The sequence below is a fragment of the Antrostomus carolinensis genome, unplaced genomic scaffold (assembly GCF_000700745.2).
Source record: "Antrostomus carolinensis isolate BGI_N321 unplaced genomic scaffold, ASM70074v2 scaffold17279, whole genome shotgun sequence".
Taxonomy (NCBI): Eukaryota; Metazoa; Chordata; class Aves; order Caprimulgiformes; family Caprimulgidae; genus Antrostomus; species Antrostomus carolinensis.
Window position 1 is genome coordinate 7,114 of NW_010339393.1, and position 17,259 is coordinate 24,372.

A 17,259-nucleotide genomic window follows, 5' to 3' on the forward strand; every position below is an offset into this window, starting at 1 on the left:
GGACCAGATGAAAATCAGAGAAAACCTGGCCCAGGAAGCTGGGCACCAACTGTGCTTCTTTTTGTGGTATCATGCAGTACAAGAGTGGTGATGCTGGTGAGAGCATTCTTGCCATAAGGCTGAGGCTTCCCCTTAACTAATGTGGCTCAGAGAGCGAGCTTGTCTTAGAGAGAATGGATGGGTTTCCTGGCTTTAAACAATAGGAGGGTCTTTGAAAAGCTGTGTGATGGGCTTCCTGGACACAGGAATGGATTCCTTAAATCCATATTAAGATCATCTTGGGTGCCCAGAGACAGATTTAGTGACAAGGCCTGGAAGGCTTAACCTACACAAAGTACCTGGCTCAGGGCAGGTGTGGAAGAACCCTGATGCAGCCAGTACAAGGGAGCTAATTGTTGAAGGAAGCCAGCCATTTAATGGGGTGAAGCAGATGACCTATGTTGTCTCTTGCCTTTACCCTTCCTCAGTCTGTGCAAGTTTTTGTCAAAATCAGATTTATACTGAAGCTGAGAGTCTGCTTGAAGCCTCTGGGGGTGGTTTTAGGGCTCACTCTGAGGAGAAAGATGGTGATGGAAAAGTTGCTGCTTTTGGCTTCTTCACAGAAGTTTACCCTGTTGGCTTTATGCTCATCATCATCATCTGGAAATTGTCTTTTCTGATGAAAGAAGGAAACAGAATTAAGTGATGTCTACCCTTGTGAGCTGGACTTTCTTTTACCTTGAATCAGGTAAATCAGTCAAATTAGATATTTCCTAGGGATGTGCTTTTCTTTGAGTTGTTAAATAACATGTTTGTCAGCGAGGTTATGCCACTGCAGGAGTTAGAAACTTGAAACAAGGTTTCAAAGAGTGTGGAGAGAATAGGATTTCAGAGGCGATGGCTAGAGAAAAAGGGAGGAATGAGAAAGAAAAAATGCATCAGCAATGGAAAAAGGAAACCAAATTAATCAAATATCTGTAAAACTCACAACGGATGAACAGCTTGTGCACGAGATGCAGAAACTCTCTTGGCTGAGTCTTGTGGTTGAGGGGCACTACAGGCAGGTACAGCATGAGGTGCCATCGATACTGTGAATGCTGTACACGGATGAAGCAGAGGTCATAGCCCCTTTTCCTCTAAGATTTAAATCTCCAAATCAGGCGCTTGAATGTCTGCACAGCTAGAACGTGAGTGTGCATATGCGAATGGTCATTCAATGGCTGTGCTGCTGTAATATGGTTTTTCCACTAAAACTTTGATGTGCGTACATAGTGTGTGGTGTTGCTTAGCTAGTATTTTAAAATGCTTTTAGAGTCAAAACAAAAGCTGTAAAACCAAATTCCTGGTGTACAGCTTATGCTTCACCTTCTTATGTCATTCAGTATCTCCATTGTTCTGTGAGTTAACATAAAGTGTGAAATATGTGTTATCCCTTGGTAGAGGAAGACAGATTTCACCCATTTTGCTTATGCTGTGTGTTTGTCAGCTTACAAATTAGAAAGCAGTTGTGGTCAGAAATAAACTGACTTAGGTGGCTTTGAAAGTTTGCAGTTAGCATTGGCACGTAAGTCTTAGCTCTGAAAGTGTCTGCCTGGCTCAAAAGGGTAATTAAGTATAATTAAAGCAGAGGCTGCTTTAATTAAACATCTCACTTGAGTATAAGTCAGCGTGGATCCTGCTGCAGTAGGTTACATGCTCATTTTGCATGAAAGCAGTCTGCCTGTGCTGTTTCACCTGTCTTTGAGTTTAGCATTTGGACATGAGAAGTGGCATAACTGTGATGTCTTCTCAGTTCTCTCCCACTCTCTGGGGCAAGAAGATGGCTCCTAAGCAGTGTCCAGCTTATTGCCTGCCTTTCAGGTTCAGACCTGTTCCAGATCAGCCTGATGTGTTTTGGGTTTGTTGTTTTGTTTGGGTTTTGTTGGTTTTTTTTTTTAAACAAATCTTCACTTTCTAATGATCATAACCTGGTTTAGGCATTTGTCCTGATACAAAATGACCCAGTGTTCAGCATACTAAATCTTATTATGATGAATCTGAAAGTCACCACAGAAAAAGGGCTGTCTCTTACAATAGTGGTATTAAAAACTGTTCTGACACTGGGTTTTTATATCTTGTGTCTGTATGTATTCCAGACAAAATAGTAAGACTCACTTTTCAGTATTCAAAAATCAAGACACAAGATTCAGATTATGAAAGCTGTTTCTCATCCTGAGGAAGTTACAAAACTCAATTGCTGGAAAAGGTTATTCCAAACAAGGGTCCCACCATACTTCCAGTGTGAGTATGCAAGCATCATATTCTTTGTTTAGGCAGAGAGAAGACACTGAGACTGCTGCTGTCAGGCTTTCTTGCATAAGTAACTTGAGCATTGATGCTAACTGTGATGGGGGTAGACTCAGCAATCAAGAAGTGTTATTGCATCAGTGCTCGAAGCAGTAGCATGACTTGGAGCATGCATTGGCATCAAGCAAGGAATATTTGAGATTTGTTTTTTTCAAATGAAATATTTCTAGCTGCTGCTGGGAGCTCAGAAGATACTGAAAACAGCAATAATGAAAGGCAATGTAATAGCTGTACCAACACTGCTACTCATCAGCAACCCAGTCCCAAAGTATGGTGTAAAATGAGCTCTCATTCAATGCTGGCACCACTGAACCTTTCTATGTGGCACTGCTGTTCCAGAAGATGGTTCTCATTACCATCGCATTGCCCTTTGCAGCAAGTAGATTAGTCTCCATCCAAAGGAATTCCCTTAAAGGAATATCCCCAAAGCATGCCAGGTGAGGAACCTGAATCCATGGTTGGCAGTGAACAGACCAGCAGGATGCAATGCAGTGTCACCATACCCATCCCTTTAACTCTACTGGCCCTCTTTGAATCCACTCTCTCAAACAGAGAAGTTGGTCCTGTTGGCATTCTTCAAAAAAGAGATCTTGATCTTTGTCATTAGCAACAGCTAGGCTATGTTTACCATTCAGGAGCTGGTGCAAACCGGTGTAAAGAGCAAGAAGTGCCTGCTGTCCTCACCAGAGGAGCTTTCATCACTCCATGATTAGGCAGTCATGTTACTTTGGTGTTGACATTAATGACTTTTAGGATTTATGATGCTGGCTTTCAACAGTAACTGAAAGCTTAGACTTTGGTGATAAACATCATGCATAAGAATTGCTCCCTGCTTCCCCACAAAGAGATGTAGCAGCTTCACTTCCTTGGCTGTGGCACTGAGTAATGAAAGTGCCCCACTAGCAGAGGCTTTTTACAAGAATATGGTAATGTAACCACTAGCTGTATCTTGGGAAAAATCAAGATCCACTAAGAGGAGATTAAGGAATTTGGCCTTTATTTAAACACCTGTCTCTGACCAAATGACTGACTATCCTCTTGCTTCAGGAAACGGGAGACATGAGGGATTTGGAGTCTAGTTGTTTTATGTACTCGTGTTTTCTTGCTTTAATATGAGCATCTTAATACAATCCACTTGTATATGGTTCCAAGTAGAATTGTGAATATTAACTAGAGGTCACTATCAAAAGAGGTCTGGAATGTGAGCAAAAAGCCCTACCACTTGTGTGGCTCCTAGATCTAATGGCTTTAGTCACAAATATCCGATATGCAAAGAAGTTAAGGGTGGTTTTGGGCACTCAGGGATGGCCCCCTACTGCTGTCACCCTTTGCCTGTGAATTCAACAACAGAAGGGATTCTCGCCCCCAGGCAAGATCTAGGTTACACTGACATACAAGTGCTGGAAATCCTCTGCTTAACTCATGAACTTCTTGCATCCTTTTGACCTTTTACTCTATTCTGCAGTATTTCTCAGGAGCTTGTAACAAAAAGGCAGCTTGTTTTTTAAAGGCGTTGAGGTAAATTCTCATTTGCCCCAGACTGTTTTTGGGTTTTTTTAAATCAGACTTTTATTATTTAAAAATAAATTCTTTACATTATAAATTGAGTATGCACATTGCAAATAAGACAAAATTCTATATAAAAAAATAATTGAAGATCACCAATTAACATACTCCTTATCGCTGCAAGGGAAATGGATGTTAATGGTGACATAATTGAAAATCTGGCCAGAGGAGTTTGGGTGACCTCAAGAATAAAGGATTCCTCATTTAAAAAGGCTATTTTTTAGTTCTCACCTGTGCACATGCTGACCTGTTACCTTTGGCTTCTTCACTTCAGACATTGAGACAGGAGATCCTGGCTTCAGTCTAGACAGGATTGCTTTCCGCAGTGTATTGAAATGACTGAAGTTTAATCTTATTGTCACAATTGTACCGGAATATTGCCATGTTGTCACTAGCTTTCTTGCTTTGATAGTTAAAGTGGAGAGGATCTAGAGTCCTTCCTCAATTAGCATGCCAAAGGCTGATAGACTGTTTGAGTAACCAACTTTTCAAACCCAGATTCTTCTCGCTCACATCAGCAATGTTAAAGTTAACTATAAAAGAGTTTAAATCACACTTGAACTCATTCTTCAATAAAATTTAAAATACATTGCAAAATGGTGTCCCACTGAGGTAACTTCTTTCCCCCAAAACAAAGTGACCTCTCAGTTACCTTTCTACTCATCTTAAAAATCAACCTGCTCACAAACTAAAAATGAAAGGGAGAAAATGAAAACATTCTAAGTGAATCCTGCATTTTGGTGTGACTCAGTTAATACTCATTCAGTGCACTTTACTATAAAAAAAATGCAAATTTGCAAAATAGGAAGAAGGGTTGAAGATAATGAAAATTGAGTTATAGAGCAAGTTATACACAGGACATGTTCTACTACAAGCATGGGATTTTGTAATTTTTTAATAAAACTTCTTTTAATGTCAGAATCTAATAAATCTTGAGGTCAGAAATAATTTCTATAAAATTCAGGTGTTGCCAAACTTTCCTGCTTTATTGAAAAACCTTCAGATTTTATTTGAATGAGACTATGCTTAGAAATAATGAACAACATCAATGAGAATGCTTTTGCCCTTTAGATTTTCAGCTAGTGTGACTGAAAACAGCAACTCATCCACAAACATCTAAATCCACTATTCTCTAACTCTACACTGGTTCTGCTAAAAACAGCCACTGCCATTCGACTTAGCGTACCAGGGAGGTCCTATTGCTCCGTTCTGTTCTAGACTCATAAACGTGCACCCCTAGCATTAAATCAGCTGGAATTAGAGCTATGCAATAATGCAGTAAATCTGTCCTCCTAATTATCAGCTAATCTATATTTAAATAGCATTATATACTATATTGACTATATAAAAGGCGCAGACCTGCCACTGTATATAGACAAGGAGTCCCCAAAAATCATAGCAGTTTTGGTCACTAATGCCAACCCTAGAACCCAGTATTTGCTTGCTCTTTCATTGCAAGCAGCATAGTTTTACAACAGCCCAAGTGTTTTATTTACATCACACTCACCATGGCTTATCCTCAAGATACCTTACTTGTTATGTTTTCACTGCACTTTAATAAATGAGAAGTAAACTCTGAAACAGCAGTGGCTACTAAGGCCAGTAGAAAACTGTTGTTAATCGGTATCCGAACAGTGCTACCACAGACTTGGTATGTTCTGGGAGCTCTCTTATTTGACTGAAGTTTTGAGATGTGTTTTATGTCTGGGTATGTATATCCATTACATAGACCACTAGTTTAAACAAGCTATGTCAAAGAGCTTAAAGTCCAGGACTACCAATACTTTTCTTCAGCCTAGAAGTGCAGCTTAAAAGGTGAAAAGCTCACAGATAGGGATTGCTCTAAGCAGGCTGAACACTGCAAGAAATTCAATTCTAACACTGATTTTTGCTTGTGTTACTCATATGTAATGGATGATTTACACAATGAAGTTTGGCCTTCTATCACTTTTTTTTTTTTCCTAATAGGTAAGTATGACAGCAATTCTTCCTTATACCACTCCTGTATTTCTATTGGTAGCTTACCATTGGTGCTTAAAAAAATGTCAGATGGTCTAATTTAGCTAATTAATAATGTCATTAGCTAAACTAGCTCTCAAGGACAGAGCTGACAACATGAAAAGTCCATCAACTCAAGTGGTGTTTGCCTTGAAAAGGGGGATGGAGATAAGCTGGAGTAAAGGTCACAGCTTATTCCTCTCAGTGTTTGTTTCTAAGCAACCCAGTCAGTTTGTCTGTGGCTACTGCACACTAGCCTGAGTATTTTTGCTTTCCTGCCTCTGCAAGTAAGGCACTGAAGGTGACAGCCAGCTCCTCTAGAAATGAGCTGCTGTGCTCCACATCAGGTTAAAGTGGAGGGGATCTAGAGTCCTCCCACAATTAGTCTGTGATAGCATGATAGACTGGTTGAGTAACCAACTTTCCAAACCCAGATTCTTCCTGTTCACATCAGCAATGTTAAAGTTAACTATAAAAGAGTTTAATTCACACTTGAAGCTCTTGCTCTACGGGCAGGAGGTTTGGAAGCAGACCCACAGGAGAAGCTGGTAGTAACAGCTGTTTGGAGTCAGAGACTTCAAACTAGATATTGCTCAGAGTAAAAACATAAATGTCATTTAAAAACCCCGAACAAGAGTCCAAGTTTGTGTCTGTGCATGTGTGAGAAAGCACGAGCATCTTGAGGCTGACAAGAACGGATCAACGCTTGTTTTTGCAGTGGTTGTGCTGAAGCAAGAGACAGTCCATCCAACCTAGCACAAGTTAGGAGGTTAAGAAACACCTCACCTGGGGATGTGTGAATGGTATTCACAGTCAGTAACCAATATAAATTAGATAACCAGAAAATACCAAACACTGGTGCAGGAAGCTTGCAGAGAAGACATGCTAGCAGCAAAACAGGAGTCTGATGACTGCAAGTGATCGGCTGGAGATTTATGCAGAATTGGTTTTCTGCCTTTTCTGCACAGGTTATAAAGGCTTTTTCAAACAGAAGAGAAGCAGGAAGCCTGATGCTGCTAAGGGACAGGAGTGCTCAGGGTGCACTCTCCAGGTACAGGAGTGCTCACAGAATATAAAGCCATACCAGGAAAAACAGGTTTTGCAAGGCTTCTCGGACAAGGAGTTCAGGCAATCGTGTTACTGGGACCATTCTTCATAGGTAATGTTAGGGCATCTGTCTCAGATTGGTGTGTCAGTAAAGAGCTTACAGAATAGTACACTAAGTGAGCAGTAACACATTCCCAGGACCAGATGATATATTTGCAAAATTTTCAGATGTGTCCAAGGATAAAACAGGTAATTTTCCAATTGTGATGTGCAATTTCTCTCATGAAATATGATACTAGAAAATTGGAGGTAGCTAATTTGATGCCAGCTTCTAGTTCCAGGGGATAGCTCAGCAACATACTGACCAAGAAACCTGCTGTCTTTACTGGCCAAATTGGCAACACCTGTAGTGCAGACTCACGAGATGAACACATTGGGAACGAATCAATGAAGTTTCTGTAAACAGAAGTAATTATTCATAAATTCATTAGTTCTTTGAAGTATTCAACAACCCTGAGAACATGGGAAATCCAGCTGATATAGTTTAACTTCAGAAAAGGTTTCACTATGTGCTTTTCAAAGGCTCTTAGAGGATATAATCTAGGCAGCTAAGCAGGGAGGTCCTTGCATAGATAAATAGTTAAAAGATAGAACAAAGAAGGCAAGACAGAAATAGTTGGTATTTACAGTGGAAAAGATTATTAATGCTTAGTTTATGCAGAACAATATATTTCTAAATGATGTGAAAAAATGATAATAGCTGGCTGACCACATTTGGTGATGGTACTAAGGGTACTAAAGACAAAGACTGACTGAAGAATTGCAGAAGGACCCCATGCTACTGAGTGACAGGGCAAAAAAGCAGCAGATAAAATTCAAGTGATAAATGTAAAATAAGGCACAAGGAGAAAACCTAGTCCTAACAACGTTTACAGTGATAGGCTTTGAGCTTATTATTACCATTCACAAATGATATTTTTGTATTATGTCAATCTGGTACAATGCTAAGCACCAGTCCAAAAAAGTATATTTTGTGCTCAGAAATATTTAAGAAAGAAGCAAAAGGGAGTGTATTATTCCACTGTATGCACTTGCAGCGATACAGCATTTCAGCTAGTATCTGAAGTTTTACTGTGCCCATTTCATAAAGGCTGTAATGAAATGAGAAAATATGCAAAGACAATAAGAAGAATAATTGAAAGTATGGATCAGCTTTTATATGTGGAATGATTAAATAGCTTAGGACAGTCCTGGCTGGAAAAGACGTGGCTGAGGACAGAATATGACATATCTATAAAACTACAGTGGCAAGGAGGTGGTGAATAGGTATTGAATCCAGTGCAATAATTAGAAGGCAGAAGCAGCAGGAGAAAACAAACAAAAGAAGGCGTTTGTTCTGACAGTGCATAGTTTAACTGCTGAACTTAGTACATGATGTTGTGGAAGGTACAATTTTATGAGAGCTGGAGAAGGGACTGGGAGAAGTAATGGAAGGAAAAAAAAATATCTACTGAAGTCTATGAAATATAAAGACATAATTCCAGTTCAGTGGAGTCTTGACAGGATTCAGGGGAAGTACCACTACACAACAGTCCTTACTTTATGCCTGTTATCAGTGCCCCTCTCAGCCAGGTAGAGGAGGGTATTGGACTAAATCCTCTGACCCATCACCTCTGTTCCTGTACAGTGAGGAAGAGGAGAGGAATGCCTACTCAAACTGGTCACAAACAAGTATTACTGTTGTAATGCAATTAAGACTAAAATCTTCTATTAGAAAGAGTGCAAACGGTGCTGATACAGCATCCCAGCAAGGGCCAGGGGAGTACCTGCGGGAGTCATGGTAGGTAACTGTCCAGCACGCAGGGCTGATTTTCTTCTGGGATCCCAATGGCTATTGAAATCCATGGATATGTACTAGAAGGGAGACAGTTTTTTAATTGTGTGCCTTGTGCAACCATTCTTGGAATACTACATGCACAGTTTAAAAAAGGATGTTAATTACACTGCAAAGTTTAATTGCACATAGAGAGCACTGCAAAGCAGTTTGGGATGTTGCATGTTTTGCAGCTCTGTGTCTTAAATGTTCTGGGAAACAGAATGAAGCGTCTCAACTCCCTCTGGCGTTGAACCACAGGCCACCACTGACATAGATGACAGCGGCATCAGTGACAATACTCATGGGAAAAGCCAATGTAAATGCAGCCTGAAAGTGGTAATTGTACTAATAATGCATCAGTATGTCATCTCCGCTTGTTTCAGTGGACAAATTCACTGCATCTGATAGAAACTAAACAGCCCCGGGCTACTGCCACAGATGTACTTGCTGCTTTGGATAGTCACTCCTCCTCTTAGTAATTACTGGTTTGGGAATTACAGCGGGGACAATAATAATTTTGAAGAAGACCGTTAATTATATTTTCAAGGACAAAATAACTTTTTTCAAAACACTAACAGTCAAACTCTTAATGCGTTCCATTAAGAGTTTTCTTAGTTCAGCTGCTCTCCTTGGGGGTAAATGTGAAAGTTAGTTGTCCTGCTTTTTGGACCTGTATGAGTAAGAAGAAAATACTATTTCTCTTGGTAATACAGAGCCAATATTGCTATACACTGAGTCATCATTAGAACTGCCTACTAACTTCCAATAAACTGCAGTTAGGCAAATCAGACACAGACACAGGAATCTCATGAATATCCTAAAATATGTAATTTGAGCTTGGGAGACTTGGCTGGATAGCTATAGTATTATACGAAAACACATCTTAATATAACTATTAGAACATGAGGGTGAGTTCGCAGAGCTGATGCTATAACCACACTACAGCTATTTTCTGCTGAGCTTGACTACACTTTGACTACACTCAAATCACACAAACCACATCAGATATCAAAAAGGATAGATGATGTTACAATTCTGTTCTTCATTTCTTGATAGGAAGAACCTGTTCATCCTGAAGGCAGTGCAATGGATGTACACATTAAGTGGCTTAAGCAAGAATATATGAAAACTCAGAGGAACTGGAAAGAAGTGGATAACAGAATGAATGTGACAATAGAAATACGGAGGAAGATGATCAGTGATAAGGCACCTTTAAAAGACATTCTTAGACTCTTTCCTTTCTTAAGATGCCCTTATCAGGTAACAGAAATATTTTTAATAATGACATTGAATTCTATATTACGGATGTGATACAACCGTAGGCATGTATTTTACTGAATGTTTCCAGTGTAGTATCCATCAATGCTATTCTCTCTAATCTAACTCATATTTTTGCTGCTAACCCCACTTCAAAAGATTCACCAGCCCTGTGTTAAACATGCCACACACACCACCACTGGGCTATTTGAAGTATTTTGGTGTTACTTGATATATTTCTTTGTTTTGAAAAAAATTACACCATCCCCTTCAGTTTATAATCTTATCTTACTGAGTTAGTCTTATCCTATTCTTTCTTCAAAGCATGCACCTCATGTTGTTTTCAGTTTTGGTTTTGAGGATTGCAATAATACCAAATTTTTCTTTTTCTTTTAGCTTTTTAGGGAGTTCCAGCTTCTCACACAGATGGACATTTATAAGAAAACAGTTGAGATTTTGGAGATTTATTCAGAAAACATATTATCTTTGTCTGTGGTGAGGAATAATCCAATTAACATTACGCTGCAAGAAACTCTGAAGCAGCACACAGAGGAAGACATTCTGAAATGTCAGTACAAATCTTCCATGCTCTGAATATCAGTTTTGTTGTAGCTAATTGTTCTTACTTATTAAACTAGCTCTAATTTTACTGCTAAAAGATTTTAAAATGTCACAGTTGCTTGAAAAATATGTAATGACGGGGAAGCATTAAGAATAAAAGCTAATAGACTACAAGGAAAATTAAGTCAGTCAGGTATTAAAACTATTTTTTTCTATTGAATAAAATATTGCAGGTTGGATAAAGTCAGTAACTGCCTTAAAGTAAGATGAACATAATTATGTATTTCTAGATATGTAAAAGAGTGCTTACCTCATCTCTGCAGAGATAAATTGTAGGAATGAGTGCACAAACTGGTACCTCTGGCAAGTAGGTACCACAGGCATGCAAAGAGGCCCAGGTACCTTGACATGTTTGGCTCGATGGATGTGAGGGAGTAAGCACCTGCTGCCACTCAGCTTCTTTCAGACTGAAAAGTCTGGGAGCGTGGTGCCACCGGGACAGAACCATGAAGGAGCTACTCATGATCTTTTTTCTTCCCAAACTGCAGCTGTAGATGCCTGTGCCCGAGCTCAGCTCTTTGAGAAGTGCTTCTTTGACTGTCATTTTCTATGAAACAGGCATAATGCCAGGATGTAAATCAAAGGCAACACAGTATGAACACTTGTGTTTCCTATAGCAGGTTGTCCTGGTTTTGCTAGGAAGAGTTAAGGTTCACTCCTTTTATTATCGGGTTGTTTCTTAAAGAAGTAAGAGTAGGTTAAAATATTGGAGTTTTCTCCCTTTAAGCTTAAACACGGAAGTACAATAGTTTAAAACAGGTTAAAAAGTGTCAATGAACAGCTAATCCAGAAAGGCTTTATGGACTTTCTACCTTTAGCCTTAGAAAGCTGTGGACATTGTAAGTAATTTCCCCTTTTCTTAAACAATATGCCCACAAAGGTTTTAACTCACAGCTTAGTAAAGTCCCAAGGCCTTTACTTTCCCGTTTTTTCTTACAAACAACTTGACCTGGCCCCTAGATAATAGATGCCTGACAAGCCAGGTTCAGTAAAGCACATGATGCCAGAAGCCTGACCTGCAAAAAAGATGTTAGTCATTAATAGCTGAACCAGAGGGGTAACGGGTACCGCATCCCAGGAGGTCCTGCAGCACCAGCTTGTACTGCAGCCTTCAAAGTGGAGTCCTCTGGCCACAGGGCTCCCTGAGACATCTGATTTACTGGGGAGAGAGGCATTTGGAGGCAGGTGGGTTACTCAGCATTGAGACTCCACTAGAAGCAACCCAAAGGCCTACTTGCTTATTGTGAGGGAAATTTAATCATAATATTGAGTAGTAGAGTGTCATGAATGATTTGAATACTACTATCCATTGCCAGCTGAGGCACCTAAACCTTCACTGTGGTACAAACTACTCTTCAAAATGGACTAAACAAAGAGTTCTGCTGCTGAGCTGTTAACGATTTCATAGGCTGCAATCTGCTTTTAAGGGATGATACTGCAGTGTCACAATGTTTTCATTTGTCATTTAGTAGAAATCCTTGCCTTTGACAGATATGAAAATGACTGCTGCATGTTTACTCCTGCCAGATGTCTTTGGAGACGATTCCAGACTGTTTGCTGCAGTGAACGAGGAGGTAGGAGACAGAGCATTAGCAGTCTTGGTCCTTCCTCCTCCTATGAGCTGCCTGGGCACATCACCTGGCCATTTGGTGGCTCAGCTTAGTTCCTGGAAAAGGATGACACTAGACTGCCTTTTGGGTAGAAGGCAAATATTTCTAGAAACACTAGCTAAATTCAAAGCAGTGTTACTATATGCTTACTTACTTACTTCTCTGACCTAAAGCAATACTGTGTCATCATTTGAAATACCCTTTTTTGTAAATTTAGGTGAAGGTGGTGACACCAGTGCTAGAAGTAAAAAATCCCTTCAATGTGAATTCATGTGAGTTTGCGCTGTACGTGGAAAGAGAAGAGCTAGCCCAGCTCGATGACTGCACTATGGCCCTGGCTGCGCTGCTGGCTGCATTTCACGTGTTCGATATCCCGTGCCCAAAGAGAATCCACAGGACGCTGAACTTCCTGGAGTCCCTGGTCTTTGAGGTGAGAAGCCCAGCATCCCTCTCTAACCAGGTAAAGAGAGGGCTGGAAGTACCCAAATATCCCAGTACCTGATGGTGTACACAGCACTCCTCTTGGAAGCATTTGACATTTTGTCAGAATAAATCCCTTTGTTGTGAAGATAATCAGTGCCATTACTTCTGGTGAAAGTGTATGTAGATATACAACTCTGTTATGTTTAATAATGCCTGTTTTTATTGTACTGGCTACTTTTTTAAAGAATTAAAACCTAAGCATTTTCATTATTGTAAATGGAAATTCTAGAGCAGTCTAGAGGCATTAGAGATAACAAATTTTCTAGATTACTGCATGTATCGTGTATTCCTTTTCCATATGGAGCATTTAAAAAATTCAGATAGTCTTTTGACTGCCAGAATTTAAAAACCACACTTGTGAATTAATGTGAGCGCTTTGCTCCTTGAGATGCTAATACATTGGCACAAATTAAAGATTTCTTTACTACATCATTTAATTATATGATGATCATCACTGAAAGCCTACTGTAATAATTTTTGTGTTTTAAAATGGTGGGCCTGATTTGTAATTTTCAGGATGATGAGTTTTCACTATTTTCTCCATGCCTGAAACATTCTTTTTTTTTTTTTTTTTTTTTTTTTTTTTTTTAATTAATCCTGAATTAAAATGAGCTCTGCAAGTAGAAAGAATGACTTACCTGGGATGCTGCCATGTGCGTTTGTAACTACAGCTTTGGTGCTGGGGAGAGAAAGCCTCATTTTCTTTCTGAGTTTGCTCCCCAGAAGAAATTGGTCTTCTCCACATAATGACTCTTGTATCTGCCCACAAAAAGGCCCTCTCCTCTCTTCTTCCACAGCCTCCTCTTTTCCCTAACATGCTTCTCTTAACTCCTGCATGTCTGGAATCTCAGGGATTACTGCCTGGCAGTGCATTGGCTTCAGGCAAGCGCCTAGTGATGGACAGTAGCAGCAGCCAGCAAACATGACCCATGGCATTAACTGGAAATTAAAATGGCTTTTTGTTAAAACACTGTATTCTACTAAATAGATCAATCTCCCACCAGTTCTAAAAATGTCTGTGTAGGCAAAGCAGTGTTTGTGGTCAGCATGATTCTTTGAATGCTCAAACACACAGCTGGCTGTGCAGAGATTACAGTGGGACACCCTGCAGTATGAGGGGAGTTCGCTGCATTTAATGGCCAGAGTCTTGCTAAACTCGGGATTTATCATGTCACTCCCATGGAAATCAGGGGACAACCTCTACCTGTGTGACAGCTAGGCTACCTATAATACAACATACAGAACAATACCAACTACCATTTTAAAAATTCAGTAAGTCTCCTGAATGTTTTTAGTTTCTGAGTGAATTTGTTCCATGTTGGTTTTGTAACCAAGGTGGCTACACCCTGCTACCTCATCGCACGAGATACAAAAGTAAGGATTATGCATGTCCTTACTGTTGTGATAGCTGTATGAATAAAAAGTTGGGTTCTGTATCTTTTAAGTAAGGTTTATTCTACATCTTGTAAACAGTATTAATTCAAATCCCTTTCTTAAACCACAGTACTTTGTACATAGGTATATAAAATGTCAGGGAGCTGCTAACATCCCTGAGTAATCCCTGTTGAGCAGCACATCTCTTCGTTGGTTCTCACTGCAGGCTACAGAGAGCACAAGAGAGAAATGCAGAGGGTGAAGGAAAATAAACTACAGAGAAGGACAGAAGGAAAGAAAACAGAAGAATTTGACATTTTACTGATCTGCATTGGGCAACTGTGGCTGCTGCCAGTGACAAAATCAATGTCCATAAATGAGATTCTGATTATGACAGCAAGTGGCCTGTGAGCCTTAGGAGGAAGTGTTTAGGGAAAGGACAGACAGCAGTAGTCAAGTTGCTCTTTGAACTCATGGCCACATTGAGCTACAGTAAGGAATTACTTCACACCACCCTTGGGAACAGCTGGGTTCACCTGAGAATCCTGGGCACACACAAATGTAACAGATTGTTCCAGTTCAGGTTTTATTTGTATTGTAGTACAGTAAGAGTGCAATTTGAATGTACAAATAAGGAACAAAATGTAAAAATATTATTTATGCAATGCTGTAGAAGGAAATTAACAGAGCAATGCAACTTACTTCATACTGACCCTGTTTCACCTCCTATTATGGCAGGTACCAGTCACCTACATGATCTAGAAGGGGCACAGAGAGTTCTTGAAATCTTTAAGGAACTCCAGCCAAACAACAGCCTAGCAAAATCTGTGGGAAGATGTAAAATTCTCCCAGCTCTATGCAACGGAAACGGTCTGTTTGTTCTCAGCTCTAACGGCTGAGCCACTGCCCACTGCAATGCTAAGAAGAGGGCTGCCAAAAATCTTGATCCAACTCTTCAATCTCTTCTTGAAAAAGTAACATTCTGGAACAGTCCTCAGTATACGGCCAGCTAGGCTTTCTTCCATTTAAAGTGCATCTGGTTTACATCTTATGTATATATACCAAGTGCAACAACTTTCCCTGACAAATTGTTATAACAATCCTCCAAGAAAGAAGGTTGCCTCACCTAAGTACCTGCTGGTGGCATCTGCAGCCCACTAATGGCCCAGTGAAACGCATGCATTTTACACCTAGGATGTGCTGATGCACCATATATGTTTAAGTATCTTTTTCCTCCATGCTTTGTCTCCCCCTATGCCTTATTAATTTATAAATCTGACTTTCCAACTAGGAAGCTGTGAGTCAAATATTTCTCCCACCATTATGAAAACAAACCTATGTGGAATATGAAGCCAGAGTAGCAGTCCTAGCTTTAGAACAATGTTTTTCTCAACTGTTGTGGTAGCTACACTGGAAACTGGCACATGCAGATGTGAATGAATTTCTTCTTTGCTAATATCCTTACCTCGAAATACATGTACTATCCTTCATGTGTGGAAGGACTGTAGCAGGCTCCCATGTAAAAGGCTGGGACTCTATTATGCAGCATAAATGAAAAGTCTTCTATGAAGTCAAACTTTATTTTTCAGTTGCAGCCTTCTCTATACTGATCTTTTGGTAAAATACATTAAAAGATGCTGGTGGAAAAACTCACATAACATTTTTGCAATCGTGCAAAAGTAAAAACATTCAGTGATCAAAAAAGCATTGTAATTTCAACCCCAACAAGGTTTTTTTTGTTTTGTTTTGTTACAAGCAAACAAACAGTTTTATAATCTGTAAAGTTATATGCTGTAGCATAAAGTGTCACGTATGTAACATTAAGTGTTTCATATTTAAACTATGGCACAAATACCTATTAGCCATAACAGTCTCATCTGGCTACCTGTAGCCTAATTTTTGGCTAATCAGTTTTTATTTTGATAGTATGAAGTAAAAGCTTCTGTAAAGTAAAATGAGTACATGAAGTAGAATTTAAGAATTCTTAGAAAATATTAACGTTCCCTTATATAATACAGCATAAATAATTAATGAAGTTTTCTTGATGTCCAGAGAAAGTTAGGGATCCCAACCATCCATGGAGAATTAGCGCCATTAGTTTGGTAAATAAGACTAGCTGACTCGGTTGTTACACAGTACCTTCTCAAAAGCTTGAACACTTCCCAGAAGGATTCAGATGTGTACTGGCTCTAGGAGAATATAAATAGTCCACCAGTGCTGAATTTACTTTTTTTCCTTTCTTACTCAACAGTTCTAGCAAGTCTTTGTGCTTTGAATAAAACATGAGCTCCAGTGGAGAAATCTGGCTTGTACACATTTTCCATTATCCTCAAAGTTCATTGTGTGAGTTTTTCTCTGCAGCTTTGAACATCAGAATGGAATTAAAGATTTTTAGGGCTGGTCCCAGTTTAATGCTCATTATTTTCACTATGTCTGACTGGGTCATTAGCAGAAATGCTTCTCCATCAATTTGCTTTAAAAGAAAAAAACACACAAAGCTATTAATAAGTCTGACAGTGCAGCAGTATAGATGTTTTAGAAAACATGAAAAGAAAATTCCCAGCAATTTCAGACAGTGTAAAGGAATGGCTGAATATAAACACTTCCAAATGCTTTGATTTCAACCTTCTGGACAGATCAGCTAGTCCAAAAAACAGGATGATGATCCTCTTTCTGCTTGAAAACAACTGTCTAGCTAATTTTTAGCTACCCAGTTCTTACTTTCATACTGACAGTATCAAGTAAAAGCTACTGAAAAGTAAAATGGGTAAATAAAGTAGAATTCAACTGTACCGCAGCAATATAATGCTTTTTAACATCTTAGCTACTCCTTTTAGGCAAGCCTCCATAAGAAAGCTTTTGGATTTCCCAACTACAGAACTGGAACCCCCTTCAGGCCGCCCCTTTCTGTTCATTAAATAGCAAATTAAAACTGATTTGGTCCTAGATGCAAACAGGGGCCAGGCTACATAAAACAGCCTCCTGGACACAAACACAACTTTTTGAAACACTGAATATTTTTTCTGCCGGCTTTGTACTGTTGCTATTTTAATAAACATTGTAAGTGAATATTCTCCTGTAAGCAAACTGCTCTGTCAGCAG

The 17,259-nt window shown here is 39.4% G+C and overlaps 2 protein-coding genes across 2 annotated transcripts in view; one reads left to right on the forward strand and one right to left on the reverse strand.

Annotated features, from left to right (window-relative positions):
• Window positions 1-12,802, forward strand: part of LOC104531063 (sterile alpha motif domain-containing protein 3) — an 18,218-nt gene extending 5,416 nt beyond the window's left edge. The window contains exons 3-6 of the mRNA XM_010175842.1: window positions 9,869-10,072; window positions 10,466-10,637; window positions 12,182-12,264; window positions 12,518-12,802. Of these exons, the coding sequence (XP_010174144.1) occupies window positions 9,869-10,072; window positions 10,466-10,637; window positions 12,182-12,264; window positions 12,518-12,802 (744 nt within the window). The remainder of the gene's footprint in view (window positions 1-9,868; window positions 10,073-10,465; window positions 10,638-12,181; window positions 12,265-12,517) is intronic.
• Window positions 12,803-15,901: 3,099 nt separating this feature from the next.
• Window positions 15,902-17,259, reverse strand: part of LOC104531062 (lethal(3)malignant brain tumor-like protein 3) — a 24,134-nt gene continuing 22,776 nt past the window's right edge. The window contains exon 8 of the mRNA XM_010175840.2: window positions 15,902-16,630. Coding sequence (XP_010174142.2) covers window positions 16,487-16,630 — 144 coding nt within the window. The 3' untranslated portion in view covers window positions 15,902-16,486. The remainder of the gene's footprint in view (window positions 16,631-17,259) is intronic.